This window comes from Ursus arctos, unplaced genomic scaffold, assembly GCF_023065955.2.
Source record: "Ursus arctos isolate Adak ecotype North America unplaced genomic scaffold, UrsArc2.0 scaffold_22, whole genome shotgun sequence".
NCBI classification, from domain to species: Eukaryota; Metazoa; Chordata; class Mammalia; order Carnivora; family Ursidae; genus Ursus; species Ursus arctos.
The window spans coordinates 24,264,320-24,281,100 of record NW_026622897.1 but is presented as its reverse complement, the minus strand read 5'-3'; the positions used below and the strand labels follow the sequence as shown (position 1 = coordinate 24,281,100).

Below are 16,781 nucleotides of genomic sequence, written 5' to 3'. Positions count from 1 at the left end.
AAGGCCCGGGGCTCCGTCATTAGCAACGTGGTCTTCTAAGGTAAAGAGGGTCAAGCTTGAAAAAAAAAGCCGTTTTCACGTTCTGGCAACACTCTTACCTCCTGACAGTACTGAAGAACTTCTTCTTTTGTTCCAAAGCAGCTCTTAGTGCCTGTTGGGTCCGGTTCCCATTTCCCAGTCTGAATGTTCACATGCATATTTAACTTCCCACAAAACATTGCAATTTGAGGCTCAGCGACAGCAAACCCTGTTCCAGCATTGGCTGCAAGAGCCTACCGAAGGGGGAAAAAAAATCCACGTTTACTCCAAAAAAGCTGGCACAAATGCACAGTCATCCAATGGTTTGTGACAGTAGAGCTGATCTTTTAAAACTTCAGTATTTATTATTTTTATCTTCATAAACAAATCCTTTTCCCAGGAGTTAGGCCAGAAAAAAACGACGACTATTGGACTTACATGATCAAAGCGAAAGGTCAACAGAAAATCGAACCCCCACTCCCCACCTGGACACTTCTGACTTGGGAACCTATAATCCAACTTCCATCTGCTCTACTATGAGCACATCTACTTCCCATTCCTCAACAGAGTAAGCCATGAAAGTATCGGAAGGCTGAAGTTCCAGTAATTCCCCCACCCAACACAATTTTCTGGGGCAGCTACTAGCTTGCAAGGCAACATGCTGAATGCCTAGGTCACAAGAGTGAGCAAAAAGTGATGGTCCCTGCTCTCACGGGGCTTACGGTCTAGCCCAACAGTCCACACTCACACATGAGAAAGTGTGACCACATTCCCGGATGTCCTGCGAAGGAAAAGAATCCAGCGCTGAAGCAGCAGGCAGGAAGGGAATTTAACTTAGGTTTGGGTAGGAGGTGGTCAGAGAAGACTCCTGAGAGCAGTACTTGAGAACTTCCCGTGTGGAGAGAATGGAGACAGAGAGGCGGACAACAGCAGAAGGGTGGAGAGGCATGAAGGGACAAGCCTACACAGTGCGTGAACCAAGAAAGGACTCTGTCTTTATCACTGAGGTGCTGGGAGGTTTTAAGCACGAAGTTAATATTTTCAAAATGCAGCTGTGATACTTTTTCTGGTTGCAAGATGGCAAAGAGATTGAAAGGGAACAAGTGTATGCAGGGGAGGGCTCAGGAAGCTGGAGCTGCAGACTGAGAGAGAGAAGGGGGCAGAGAGAGGGGGTGGGGGAGGATGGTACCTTGGACTAGGGCAGTACAGCGGAGAAACGGATTTAAGAGATCAGACGGCACAAGTGGCAAGACTTGGTGACAGATTAGCTGGGGGGGGGTGGTGAGGAAGATGTCAAGCACAGCTAGTATCTCTCAATGAGTGATGGAATCATTCATGGAAGTGGAACACTAAAACGGAACAATGAAGCGGATTTCATGAGCAATTTTAACTTGTATTAGATAAAAATAATCAATGATCCCATTGTCTTTCTTTGGTTAGTATCCTCTTCTTTGTGAAAAGATGATAGCCACTAAGAGATCACAAATTACAGGTGAGAAGTAACAGGCATTATGACAGTTAAGGCTCCTACAAAGTCTTGTGTTCTAGAAAAAACACAGGCATCCCAGCATCTAGAAATACACTGATATTGATGATTACAGCCACAATGGAGTTTTGTGGTCTCCCCTAATGTAAAAGGTCTTTCAAAATAAAAATTAAACAGTTTCTTAAAATGTTAAAACTTGGCGGATAGGGTTAAAGATTGTATGGTCTATCACGTTGCTCTTATTAAAAAGAGCAATTAACATAAAATGGTTTTCCAATTAACAGAAAGGGTAGCTTTGACTTTTATAATATATGGGAAATATATGCTTTCTAAGCAACTCTCATTTATTTGTGGTGATGGACGACACAGACATTAATGGTCCTTCCAATCAGACTACATTTGATTCTGAAATACATTATAACCTTTCTCCAGGAAAAATTTGCCACCCTCCACGCATTTTGCTTAGGAACATATTAAAATAAGCCCGCTTTCTACCAGTACAAGAGAAGAAAGCACAGACACTTGTTGGATAGCTAGGAGAAAGCTAATTTGGGTTGAAAATATTGCCAAGATCAATCAGGGTTGAAAGAACACCTCGATTAAAGCCAACGGAAGAACAATTAGCAACTTTATCAACTAGAATTGATTGTAGTCCTACTGTGATGATTCATCATTTATTAAAGTAGAAGGCAGATCCTTATGCCTTCCACGTAACTGCATATAAAGCTATAGGCTGATAAGAAAAAGAAAGAAAAGGGGGGCCTGGCTCAGTCAGTAGAGCACAGGACTCTTGGTCTCAGGGTTGTGAGTTCAGGCCCCACGTTGGGTGTGGAGATTACTAAAAATCTTTAGAAAAAAGAAAAAGAAAGAATATTTAAGGACATCTGTGGAAAGAAACACACACTTATTTATAGGCAATACTCTAATGGTATATTAATTCAAACCAATCATTAAAAGGGGTAAGGACACAAGGCAGATGTGTTTAATTCTCACACTGAGTTCAATATGTGTGCCAAAATGCCTCTTCTACTGGCCGTTCTTCTTTTGAGAGCCATATCTAAGGATTATGGCTAGAATGCTGGATTACGATATGGAGGAAAATGGGTATACATAAATGGGTTAATACCGAGACAAAGGCAAAGAAACCCAGGGACACTTTTATCTACTGAAACCAGTGTTTTCCTAAGTTCTTTCCTCCCTACCTCAAAAGCCCAGACAGAAATAAAGAAAATTGAGAAAGATATGATAAATATATAAGCAAGAAAGCCAAAGCCATAGGTCAAAAGGAAATAATTAAACCACCACAGTTAAATCTAAAAGATGTGGGGCAATAATTCCTAAATTCTCTCTATTCCTTTGTATAGTTTATTTATTTTTAAGAGGTTTTTTTTAGAGGGGGAGGGGCAGAGGGAGAGAGAGAAATCTTAAGTAGACTCCACACCGAGAACAGAGCCTGACACAGGGCTCCATCCCATGACCCTGAGATCACGCACGACCTGAGCAGAAATCAAGAGTCTGATGCTTAACTGACTGAGCCACCTAGGCGCCCCTTTAAGATTTTAAGCAATCTCTACCCCCAACATGGGGCTCGAACCCACAACCCCAAGATCAAGAGCTGCACACTCCACTGTCTGAGCCAGCCAGGTGGCCTTGTATATTTTAACATTAAAAGCAGCTATTAAACAAACAGGATTTCGGGTGTGGGAGAAGTTCTGGGGGGAGGGGGCATTAACCTCTTCAATTGTAAACATGAAATCAGGTAAGAAACAGTGTCGATGAGTTAGTTACTGTGAGATCACCAGAGCCACAGACGTGGAGTGGTCGAAAGCGTGCAGGCAGCCGCTTATCAGCACCAAAGATTATGTTCCACATGTTACTCATTATGGTTGTTGGCTAAAAGACCACAAGAGCTCCAACTGTATAAATGTTCAGTTTATGGGTCAACCACTAAGGTCAATACATCAGTGATGAGTGCATTTGATCTTTGTGCTGAGATGGTCAGCATCGCCTTCCCTAAAGAGAATCTAAAATACCGGAGGTTAAGGCTACAGGAAGAGGCAGCGAAGCAGCAGCCCCTCACATCAGTTACCACCAAGAAAGAGGAGAGTAAGTGGAATCACTCCAGACAGCTAATATGCTGCAGGGATTCACTTTTGAGTTCAGAAAGATTAATCCTTGTGGTCATCAGAGACTCTCAAGAAGGTATCATCTGAAATATAAAAAGCCTCTGTGGACCATGTCTAGGAATCAACTAATCAAACATATCCCAACCTTACCTAGACGATAATAGGATCGGTTTTGTTCTGTGATGTTTGTACTCCTTTCCTCTGAAAATGCCCTTATTTAATGTGCTCCCACTTTCTTAAGCACACACCGTGCCTGGATCCATTACATCAATGTATAAATCAATCTGTTTCCTAATCTAACATGCTACAAATGGGATTTCACTGCCAAGTCAGCACTTCTGACATCCTGTGAACCTGGAATCCTCTACGAAAGAAAATTAATGCCCTATGCTTTGGCACTTAAGCCGGTCCTTGTGATCTATGCACATTGCAGCACTTTTAAGGCTTTGAAAACAAATTGCATCAATTGCTTCCCAGCCCAGTGCTTCCATTTTACTTAATAATTCATTCTTAATAAGAAATTCCATTTTATTAATTTGGCTCAGCGGAAAGAGTTTCGCTTTACGAGGACAGAAACTCAACTTGGTAAAAAGTGCTTCTAGTAACTTGGTTGAGAAGCTGATATGGCTTAAAGCAAGAAATAAATGTAAGTAAATCTAAATCTGAGCCTAACCTAAATGAGGGCCTTTAATGATCATCTCCAGAGATGCAGCTCCGGGGCCCACCTCCCCCACCACCCCTTCATGAAGGGGCTCAGGACCACTGCAGCACCCCCAGTCCAAAGCGAAATGTAAGCCCAGTATTTCCTTCCTCAATGAAACGATCATCTCAGAAGCTAATTTGGCTCCAGGGTTTGGGAAAGTGCCTGCTGTGGAGGGAGCATCTTCTGAAGAGGACGGTTTTATCCCCTTACTGAGTGAATCATGTTTCCTCGGATAGGAAGGTGCTGCAATACAGGCAGGCAAGCGGTCCAGCTTCGCCCCAGGAAGGCCAGTTAACACAGTCCCAGTATGAATAAATACTGAATGACGCATGCCTTCGAAGCATCTAGTTACCTACCTGCAGGGTAGTGATAGCAAAAGGCACAACACTCATCATCAAAGACCTTCCATTTGTAAAGAAAAAGTCAGCAAAAGGACAGTCTATTAATGGGTGCCAAGATCCTATGTATTCATTCGTGTTTGTTCAAGTTCTGCCTGGCATTTCATGATTCGTAAGTTAAAATGACTTAAACCTTTGTCCACCAGCCTGCACCTAAGCCATCGTTTTAAAGTATCTCCCCAAGGTAGTGATGACTACAAAAGGGAAGAACCATTACTGCACAGTGGGCACACTGCCCTCACCAGCAGTAAGCCGCGTAAGACAACCGATGAGCAAAGACGGACGGGCTCTTCCATTTCGCAAGACCGAGGAGATGCAACACGGGAGCCAAGGCAGGATCCTGGGGCAGGAAATCGACGTCAGTGAGAAAACTGGAGTAATTATTTAAATAAGGTCTGAGTCAGTTAATGATTGCATACCAGTGTTAATTTCCCAGTTTTGACAATTGCACGGCGGTTGTGTCAGATGTGAAGATTAGGGGAAGCCTGGGAAGAGTATATACAGGGGAAATCTGTAGAATTTTTGCAACTTCAAAGAAACTCTAAAGTTAGTTCAAAATAAAGTGGCTTGGGTTTTTTAAATCTTGTTTATCACCCGCTTGCATTTTGACTATGGCTGCATGGTTTCAATCTGTCATAAAGAGAAGACACACTTTTAGGTCAGGACACTAGTAAGTTACAATCAGAGTAGGCCAATACCTGAGAAACAAACTATTTATTCTGAACACACGAGCATACATCCTAATGGAGTAAAACCCTGTGTGTGCAGGTAATAAATTCTCTCCAGTGGGAGGACTATTATGATTCTGCCGAGAGCCTAATACATATGAAAGTCCTCTTTTGTTACTGTCAAAAGGATGACTGGAGTTCGGAGCCTTTAGCATATCTTCATCAGCAGTAAAGAAGTGAAGCTTTCAATTTAAAACAAGCTTCAAACATTTCAACCCACTATTTAATAAAATAGCAGGATTCCTGTTAGGCATTTTCCAGTTTTAGTGGCAAACTGAGAAAACCTGTTCTTAAAAGTGACAGTTTGCATCACACCAACCGAAACTCCTTAGCCGTGGTTTTTGGTGGGGTGTTTTTGTTTTTTTTTTTTTTGGTTTTGTTTTGGGGTTTTTTGTTTTTGTTTTTTTTTACATTTGAACTTAATCCTAATTAGAAACTGGTGAATTAGGTTTAGGGAGCAAACTCTGAATGCAAAAAGCCATTATTTTTCCACTGACATATGCCAGCTGTTAGGTATTATTTTCAAAGGCAGTAATTTATACAAATAATCTCTGCTTTATTAGAGCTCTAAATATTAAAGTATAAATGAGGTATCATTTCCAAGATTAAAAATGGTTTAGACTGTCTCCAAGGCTTTTCATAGGAACACAGTAATTTGTTCATCCGGATTACACTGGTTGGTAAGGATCCAAGCCCCAAGATTTAAGAGAGCTCTGTTATGTGTCCCCAAGATGAGAGCAAAGAGTCTTCTACAAAGAAAGATATTGAAAAATACATAAATACATAAAATACTTTTATGTTAAAAAAAAAAAAGACGAAGAATAGTGTTTATGGATCTAAAATTCTCCAGTGGACGGGTTCTGTACTGGCTCCTTTCTTTCCAATTGCCCATAATAGGAACCCTAAGAAACCGATTCCAGCAGGTACGGAGACAAGCCTTGACCGACCGTTCATCCTCTCTCATTGCACTCCTGACCTCAGAGGAAGTGCCTGAGGTCATGGGCAAGGGCAAGGGCTTTAAAAGGAGGGCAGACCCTGACAGAGTTCCAGTCCCATCAGGGACTAGCTGTGCCGCCTTTGGCAGATCACGTAACCTCTCTGGACCTCAGTTTCTTCATCTATACGATGCTCACAGTAGTAACTGCTCATCATAGTGTTGTCTTGAGGCTTAAGTGAGTTTAAATGAGCACATAAGCAAAGTGCCTGAAATAGTGATTGCTCTATAGAAAAGAGTTCTTCAAATGTTCGTGGCCGTTGTTATCAGGTTTAAATTTCTTTATTTGTAAAACAGGGCTCCTAACATACCTATATCTCTCAGGCCTGTTGTGGGGATTAAATTAAGACGTTGCCCAGGAGCAGGAAGCCCGATGCCTGCCACAGAGCAAGCACTCAAATGTTAACCTCATTATCGTCGGGCTGGCTCCGAAACATTCAGTTCTCTCTGGCTACAATTACAGAACCGGAGCCTAAATTACGAGCGTGCAGGGAAGAACCCATGAAGTCCCCATGGGACTAGGCATCCTTCCCAAATCCAGGATGGCATGAAATGGGTTTAAAAGACTGCACATGCCTTCTTTACCTATTAAATCCGGGCATACTTCAAACAGGCTGCATGAAGACTCCGCATTTTCTTCTGTGGGAATTCAGGTTTACACGAACCATTTAATACCGCCCTACCATTTAGAAGAAAATCACCGGGAGTTGCTGGCTTCCTGGCCCTGGTCCAGCTTCCGGCTGGCACGGAAGCTAGGTCAAGATGAATCTGCAGTTACTACTGAGACACTGCTGTGATCCAAAGAGCGCTACGTAAGTTATTTCTCTAAATTTGTATTCTTGAGAAAAGGATGTTCCCCTCAACTTACTAGCTATGCAACCTCATGGAATAACCTCTCGCAGTGTTATTAGTTTTCGCTTCTGTGCAACATAAACATGGTGCTACCCAAATTTTAGGTATTATAATAAATGACACCCACAATATTAACTTTGCACTTGGGTTCACAGTTCGCACTACAACAGACAGAACTCTACTTTCCTGATACTCCCGATGCCTAGGGAACATACATGGCTTGGAAACAAAGACAGCTTCCTCACCGAACACGAATCTGCAAGATTCCAAAGCCAGGCAGTAATCCCGTCATCCGTTGAAGGCACGCTAACTGCAGAGGCCAGAAAGCCAGGAGGCTTGAGTATTAATATAAGATGATCTAAATGGTGTGAACTTGGGCTTAACCTTTGAACTCACTGGCCAGTATTACTTGGTTATTTATTGAGGGTGCTAAATAAATAGTGTGTGCAGAGTTAGGGGGAATGTATAAGGGATATGTTTTCTTAAACCGTAAAAGAGGGAAACGATTTTAAGTAACAAACACCCAGGAGTGTTACTAATTAAATATTAATAATTAATGTCCATTTTAAATCATTCCTACTAATTCACAGATGATTGAAATAATTCCAAAAAAGAACCAAACAAAAGAAATAATACAAATGATGGTGGGGTAGGGGAGCGTTCTGTGGGATATCCAAGCACAAAGCTGGCAATACTCTCAGAAACTATAAGCATGCTTCTTACTTCTGGCTAATCAAATGCTTTTATAATACTGTTTATTTCAAATGCATTGTCATAATCATTAAAAATTAGGCACTATGTTACCATTTTTCAATTATCTCATGTACTTAATGTAATAAATTACACCTCCTTTAAAAATATTCTATTTCTATTTCACCAAAGTATATACTCAACTCCGTGATTTTACCAAGGTTAAGTTGGGAAACTATCCACAGGTCAGCTTTGGCTAAAACCCTGACTTCCAGAGGTTACAACCACAAACATGAAGAGCTAATGTCAGAGATCTGAAATTGATTCCACCAGGTCTCCTTTCCTCTACTATAACCAGAAAAAGATAAGAGCTCAGGTCATGATCTCGGCGTCTTGGGACTGAGCCCCGCAATGGGCTGCCGGCTCAGCGGGGAATCTGCTTGTCTCTCTGCCCCTTCCCCCTGCTCATGTTCTCTCTCTCTCTCAAAACAAATTAAAATCCTTAAAAACAACAAATCCATGCAATGAAAACATTCACATTTTAATATAGAAGATGGTTTTTATTAGCATTTTAAAGTGGAGTTCCCTGATACTCATTAGGGGGCTAATAAGGTCCATGACAAGTGTTCAATGGCCTGAAAAATGAGAAAAATAAGAAGGGACTGGTGTGCACGTGTGTGTGCATGCACCTGAATGCGTAAGGATATGGAACTACTAACTGTCTTCTCTTGAAGAAAGAGTGCTCTGAATTCTGTGATTATCTTTTTATTTTTTTTAAATATTTTTAATAAAATGATAGCAATAGTACATTGATAGTCTGCACTATTAAGAATGAATGGCCTTATCTAAAAATTTCTTAATTTTTCACTTTCCCCTGAAAACCAAAGGCTTGGTTCTTTATTTCTGAGGTTCCATAATGTTGAAAGTCAAGAAAGGGCAGAAATTCTTGGGTAAGTAACCCATATCTGTTTACAACTAGAAAATCAGACAATTTGCCAAAATGACTTTCACAGGGCAGAGAGGGAGGAAATTACATTTCAAATTACAAACGGCACTCTCTATGTGCTCTTCTGCTAACCATTTTACTCTGTTTACTAGGTGCAAGCCATATTCAGATACCAATCAGGATAAAGCAAATTACTTTAACTTCTAATGTCCATTAAAACAATTGCGAAAATAACAAAAATACGAAAGAGCTGCACCCTCCCCCCAAGTTCAAAGCAAGTCAAAAAGGCATCTTTCCTATGATTTATGTAGCATTTAAATTTAAAAGTAAATACAGCCTGGATTATCAGCTCACACCAGATCTGCTTGCAGACAATGATTCTTCCTGTCTGGGACCCGTGCCCATGTGCATTATTGTAATTATCAGCAATTTAAAAAAATAAAGTAATAACGCTAGTATGAGCTGCTGGTCGGTATGTTTACTGCTTGCTGCCTCAACCATTAATTAACCTTCCTGGGTTCAAGCCACTGCAACTACTAAATAAATGCATCAAGGAGAAAGGGAACCGCTCCGTGCAAGTAAAAAGAATGAATAAAAATAATGTAAATGTGGGTGTAAACGCACATGAACACGAACACGCCCCCACAATGGAAGTACAACTGCACATTGGGCTACTTGTCAGGTGGGCCTCTGGGAAGCTGTGTCCTCTCCTGCCCTCCCTGAGCCATTTTCCCCCAACATTCTGAATCATCGCAAGTCAGAACACATCAATCACTCCTCCATCTGGGAGAGGTTCACTCTTCCACCCAAAATCCCCCTCCATCCATCACCCAGCCCCAGGCTCAGCACCACCCTTCCGGTCCTTGGGTCTGTCCACAAGCGAGGCTCTTTCTTCCCTCAGGGCTCTCCCCCTACAGCACTCCCTTCCCCTGTTCTTCCCCAGGCAGGCACATTCTCAGAGGTCCAGACTCCTCTCAAATCTGCATCTTCTGCAGGCCCTTCCTGAGGACAGGCCCCAACCCCACTGGTTTATTTTCCCCTCAAGCAATCTAAACTACCTTGCCAATTCACCTGCATGGCCACCTCCCTCCTGTTAGAAGGTGAGTTCCTCGAAGGGGAGGCCTTATATGGTTTTCTAACCACTGTATCTGGACATGGCATCTAGAATACAGTAAGTAGTCGTTTATAGCCAAGCAAGTGACTGACTCGAAAGCCCTCACTTTTGTTTTTTTCCAAGACATTTAAACTAATATTAATTAGCAGGTATCACTCAGCAATTCCTTTTTTTTTTTAAGATTTATTTTAGAGAAGGAGAACACATGTGAATGGGGGAGGGACAGAGGGAGAGGAAAAAGGGGGCAGAGAGAGAGAGAGAGAGAGAGAGACAGAATCTCAAGCAGACTCCTCAATCAGCAGAGGATCCCAATGCAGGGCTCGATCCATGACCCTGAGATTATGACCTGAGCCGAAACCAAGAGTCAGATGCTTAACCAACTGAGCCACCCACACGGCCCATCACTCAGCAATTTCTACATGATTAACACTGTACAAGTTTCAATGAGGTAGACCTATAATGATAAATCAAATGAAAATAAGAAACTTATGCAATATAACAAGTTTCAATTTTTTTTTTTTTAAATAAGCTCTGTGCCCAACATGGGGGCTTGAACTCATGACCCAGGAATGAGGAGTCACATGCTTGACCAACTGGACCAGTCAGGTGCCCCAAAAAGTTTCACTTTGTAGAAAATGTTTGCTGAGTGCATCCATGTACACAGCCTGAAAAGCCACAGAACACAGGCTTGTCCTAGAAGAGCAGTCCTCCACCTCAACGGGCCCGTGCTCCTGAGGCTGCGCTCCCAGCCTTTCCTCCACTATTGACCTCCGCAGTGCTCAACGGCACGCTTTTATCTCTGCACCCTGTTCAGTCCAGACAGTACCTAGTAGCTCCCTAGTGAAAAAAGGGGTTTCACTCAGAGGCACCTGGGTGGCTCATTGGTTCAGCATCAGACCCTTGATTTTGGCTCAGGACATGATCTCAGGGCCGTCAGATCGAGCCCTGCGTCCGGCTCTGTGCTCACAGAGTCTGCTTGAGATTCTCTTTCTCTGGTCCCCCCAACTCAAAAAAAGAAGTGTTCCACTCAGAAACCACCATACTCTACGTTTATGCACTCACTTCCCCTTGCCCTGGTCAAATCAATACTCCTATTTACATTCTCATACCATAAAAATGTACTCTGATTACAGTTCCTTTCTTTGGTATCTATTCTCCCCCTTAGAGACAGCAACTGCACCTTTTCTTTCACCTGCTTGGTTTCACATCTACTGATCCCTCCGGCTCTGAGATTGTCAAAAAGGTCTGCAAAGCTCCCTCAGCGCCGTCTGATGCAAGGGGTGATCCAATGGTTTCAATTTCTTTTTTTCTGGAAGACAGGCCTCCCTCAGGCCTGTCATTCTCCTACTTCAGCTACACTGATTATTCTCTAGACCTGCACACACCTGCCATTGCTGGGGCTTTGATCACAAATTCCTTCCCCCTTCCTCCTATTCCCTGACTCCATCCTTTCCTGTCTTGACTTTCTGCCCAGTTTAATGGCTCACACCTTCTGACAGCTTCCCAAGAAAAAAAGGGTGTGTGAACAGTAAGTTGCAAACATAACTGGTCTCAAAACCAGTTTTTATTTTATGCATGCACTTTATCACTAATTTGGACAAGAACGAAATTGTAAGCTAGACACCATTTTCCCTCAGCAGTTAAGGCGTGGAGCTACTATCTTCCAGCTTCCCGCACTGCTGCTGATAAATCTAAGGGAAATTGGACTCGGAATCTTTTATGCAGGTCTCTTTCTTTCTATATGAAAGTAAGTTCTAAGATTCTTCCCAATCTCTGCTGTTCTGACGATTCAACATAATGTGACTTGGTGTGGGGTTCTGTCCCCGACCTGAGCTCTCCATTGGCCAAGTCAACCCAGACACACTCAGTCCTACATGTCTCCTCTGTTCTCTTTCTGAAATTCTTATTCCGTGCTTCTCGGACTCTCTACGTTAATCCCCTGCTTTTCTTCATTTTCCTGTCTACGTTCTTAGTGTTCTCTCTGAAAGATTTCTACTATATTTTTAAATTTCTGGTGGCATATTTCTCATCTTCAAGAACTCTTCCTCGTTCTCTGCCCTATTTTACTACAAATTATTACGTCATAGATGGAATACCCTTCCCTCTTTGACATAAATATCAAGAACTTATCTGAAGTTATTTGCTTCCTGCCTTGTCTTCAAGTTGCTTTCCTCCCCCCCACATCTGTTTTTGTTCTTAATCATGTTCATGGCATTCCTGAGATCTTTGGTGTTCCTAAGCCACCTAATTCAATATTTAAGAAGGGGGCACTAAAAAGCTGTTTATAAAGTATGGGTTTTTTTTTTTTCTAAGATTTTATTTATTTATATGAGAAAGCATGAGAGAGGGAGCAGGGAGCACACAGGCGGGGGGAGGGGCAGAGGGAGAGGGACAAGCAGACTTCCCACTGAGTGGAGAGCCCAACACGGGAGCTCGATCCCAGGACCCTGGGACTGTGCCACGAGCAGAAGGCAGATACTTAACTGACGGAGCCACCCCAGTGCCCCTGGATAGAAGTTTTCTGTACGTGGATAGGACCAGTCAGTGAGTGACCTATCTGGAGAGGAGGGCAACAAGTTCCCTGCCTGGGACCCACCAGCCCGCTGTCAGGGGACTGGTGGCCCAGTTAAGGAGCCTGTCACCTCTCAGCCTCTCATCTTCTGCGGGCCTGCTGTCCCCAGGAAAACTGGGAAAAGTCTTTCCCCGGGGTGCACAGTGAGAGGGGTATTCCTGGCCTGATTCCTCACACTTAGTTTCAACCCCTCCTCACCCACTCAGAAGCCCTGACACTTCCTGTTCCTCAGTCCAGTCCTGCTCTGCAAATCAGTTTGCTTTTAGTTGGCTTCTCCCCCCGCATTTACATTTCAGTTCCTTCTGGTCTGCTAATAACTCTGCTACCTGGGGTCCATCTGCTTTCCGTCTTCAAGATTCTGTGAACATCTCTCCTCTCCAGTTCTTTGTCCTTGTTGGCTTATTCATGTATTAAATACATCGAAAGCTAAGCCACATTCTCTCTCTCACCAGGACACAGAACAACCGGAATCATCCACCTGCCTCTCTTAAGGTGTAACAATTCAAAAGCTGCTAAATATGAATATATTTGAAAACTAGAGATAGGAAAGTACCAACAACAAAATCGTAGGCTTTTATTTTTGATTAAACATAATGCCCATTAAGAAAATAAAAGTCTGATCCTTTACTCAAAGATTATTTCACTGGGGACACCTGGGTGGTTCAGTCAGTTAAGCATCTGTCTTTGGCTCAGGTCATGATCCCAGAGTCCGGGGATCGAGTCCCACATCAGGTTCCTTGCTCAGCGGGGAGCCTGCTTCTCCCTCTGCCTGCACAGCTCACCCTGCTTGTGCTCTCTCTCTCACTCGGACAAATAAATAAAACCTTTTAAAAAATTCTTTCACTGGATTACTTTACAATTATGTTACAGTCAACATACTATCAGTTGAATTGTATCCCCACCAAAACTCATATTTGAAGTCCTTTTTTTTTTTTTTAAAGATTTTATTTATTTATTTGACAGAGAGAGAGACAGCCAGCGAGAGAGGGAACACAAGCAGGGGGGAGTGGGAGAGGAAGAAGCAGGCTCCCAGCAGAGGAGCCTGACGTGGGGCTCGATCCTGTAACGCCAGAATCACGCCCTGAGCCGAAGGCAGACGCTTTTAACCGCTGTGCCACCCAGGCACCCCCATATTTGAAGTCCTAACCCCCACTACCTCCACATGTGATGTTATCTGGAAATCAGGTCATTGCAGATGTAATTCAGATGAGGTCTTACTGGACTATGGTGGGCCCGGAATCCAATTCTGCTGATGCCCTTATATAAGGGGAAATGGACACACACACACACACACACACACACACACACACACACAGGAAGAAGGCCATGTAAAGACTGGAGCTCTGCTGCCAAAAGCCAAGGAACCGCCAGAAGCTAGGAGAGAGGCCTGGAACAGACCCTTCCAACAGCACTTTCAGACGGAGCACCGCCCTACCGTCCCGACAACTTGGTCCCTGACTTCTGGCCTCCAGAACAGTCAATACATTTCTCTTCCTTCAGCCACTCAATCTGTGGTACTTTGTTACAGAAGTCCTAGCACATGAATACACCAGGTCAACCAGTAAGACTCAAGATCCCTATCTGGGGAGCTAATAGTCTTGGAGACAGGATCCAGGCACAGAGAAACCCAGAACTACAGTGTAACACATGCATTATGAATGAGAGGTGAGGAAGTGGAAACTGAGTGCAGTGTCATCTGAGAAGAGCTACAGCGGAGACAGGTACAGGGCAGGGCCCAGGAGAGAACAGCTATGGGGGTGGGGGGAAGGGCCAAGTCTTCAGAAGCTCTCCTCCAGAAAAACTGGGCTTGGGCTCTCTTCCAGCTCGAGTAGGACTTGATGGGCATATTTCAGAAGGTGGAAGGGTGTCATCCGGGAAGATGAGGTAGAGACAAGGAGGTCAGTCAGGAAGCTGCTGCACTCACCCAGCATGGCTAGAAAAAGGACAGACTGGAGAAATGGTGAGAGGATGTGGACAAGAGATATGAAAGAAACGTCAAAATGATGCCAACTTCCTAATTCTGGCAACTAGGGAGCAGTGGAGCTAATAACCAAAGGAACTTTAGAGGGTTGGAAGGAGAGGACTGGAGATGGACAGACCTCAGATTTGGATGCCCTGTATTCAAAATACTCCAACGTCACCTGAGTGGCAAAAGTGGAGATATTTACCAGACAAAAATACAGGCCAAGACCTCCAGAGGATAATGTGGGCTGGAATCATGAATTTGCAATTTAATAACAGGTTGAAAGAATTTTAAGCCCAGAGAATCCATAGGATCATCTGGGGCAACCTCATTTAAAAAGGAGAAGGGGCACCTGGGTGGCTTAGTCGGTTAAGCGGCTGCCTTCAGCTCAGGACATGATCTCAAGGTCCTGGGATCGAGCCCCACATCGGGCTCCTTACTTAATGGAGGAGTCTGCTTGCCCCTCTGCTTGTCCCTCTCCCTCTTGCTCATGTGTGCTCTCTCTCTAATAAATAAAATCAAGGAAGGAAGGAAGGAAGGAAGGAAGGAAGGAAGGAAGGAAGGAAGGAAGGAAGGAAGGAAGGAAAGAGAAAAAGAAAGCAAGCAAGCAAAAGAAAAGAGGAAGATATGTCAGAAATCAATCTCTCTCCCTCCTGCACATGGGAAAGCCCATGTGAGGATACAGAGACAAGGCAGAAACTAACCCTGCTGACACCTTGATCTTGGATTTCCAGCCTCTAGAAATGCAAGAAAACAAATTCCTTCATTTAAACCACCCAGTCTGTGGTATTTTGTTACGGTGGCCTAGCAAACCTAATAAAAATCACATCACTATCACACTGCATATGAATACAACGTTCAAAGGAAAGTTTGTGCCTTGGCTACAAAAATGTATGTTGAAACTAAAACTTTTTACAATATAAATTAATAATTTATTCATTTTGTAACACGAATATGCAGAAGACTTTAATTAAAAGCATAGTGTGATGTGAACTGGCTACAAAAACAAGAAAAATCTGAAGAATGCTGGTTGATATTGATTAAATTTAGGCTTGCTTTTCCAATTTTTGCAATGCTCCTTTGAATTGATATTAATAGTATTGAGCTGATACAAGAGCTGGTGGATTTACTTAAATGATCATTCTGAATTTACATACTTTTGTTTCAAGGTGAAACTGACTCTAAGGGCTCCTGGGTGGCTCAGTCAGTTAAGCATCCCACTCTTGATTTCAGCTCAGGTCATGATCTCAGGGTCATGGGATCGAGCCCCAAGCTGGGCTCCACACTCAGCAGAGTCCACTTGTCCCTCTCTCTCTGCTCCTCCCTCCCACCCCCACTGCTCACGCACTTTTTCTCAAATCAGTATTTTTTTAAAAATAAAATAAAGAACATGAACCAGCTCTGTCAACATAGACACAAATACCAAAGGAACAGGATTTTTTTAAAACTCCACTCAGTTATTAGAAAACATCTGTGTTTGGTACAACTTGAGAATGTCTACTTCGTCAAATGTAAATTTCATGAAATCTAAATAAAAATCAAGTATTTCCAATGAAGATTACCATCTAAGCTGAGCTGTGGTTATAAATGTAAAATACATGTAGAACTTCAAAGAATTGGTATGTAAATTTTTTAAATGCAAAATATCTCAATTTTATTACATGTTGATTTTATAACATGATTATACATATTGAAATGGTTAGATCACAGCCACATTGGGTCAAATAAAATATAATGGTCAAACTAATTTCATCTACTTTTGCTTTTTTGCTTTTTTTTTTTTTTTAAGTAGGCTCCACATTCAACATGGGGCTTGAATTCACAACCCTGAGATCAAGAGTCACGTGCTCTATGAACTGAGTCAGCCTGGTTCCATCTATTTTTCAGTTTTTAAAAACAATGTCAACTACAAAAAATTTTAACTACATATACATGGCTTCCATTTACTTCTGTGGGACAGTTCTGTGCTCAATGTTCAGTTAACATTGTGCTAAAAGGCATGACCTGAGTGACCTTTTTCATTCACCTTTACATTCCATGCAAACGCATTTTCTTTTCTTTCATCAAGAAGGATAAGGCTAGCAAGAGCTTCCGGTGAGCCGAAGAATGGGGTAGGTACTCAGAGGGTTCCTTGAGAAATCTTAAGGTTGCCAAGAATTACATGGGTTAAGAGCCACAGAGCTTCCCTGAA

The 16,781-nt window shown here is 42.7% G+C and overlaps 1 protein-coding gene across 4 annotated transcripts in view; it reads right to left on the bottom strand.

The window, feature by feature from the left end:
• The window catches only part of APLP2 (amyloid beta precursor like protein 2), a 79,683-nt gene that overhangs the window by 37,552 nt on the left and 25,350 nt on the right, over nucleotides 1-16,781 (bottom strand). For all 4 annotated transcript variants that reach the window (XM_026505393.4, XM_026505392.4, XM_026505394.4 and 1 more), the window contains exon 2: nucleotides 99-272. In XM_026505393.4, the coding sequence (XP_026361178.1) occupies nucleotides 99-272 (174 nt within the window). The remainder of the gene's footprint in view (nucleotides 1-98; nucleotides 273-16,781) is intronic.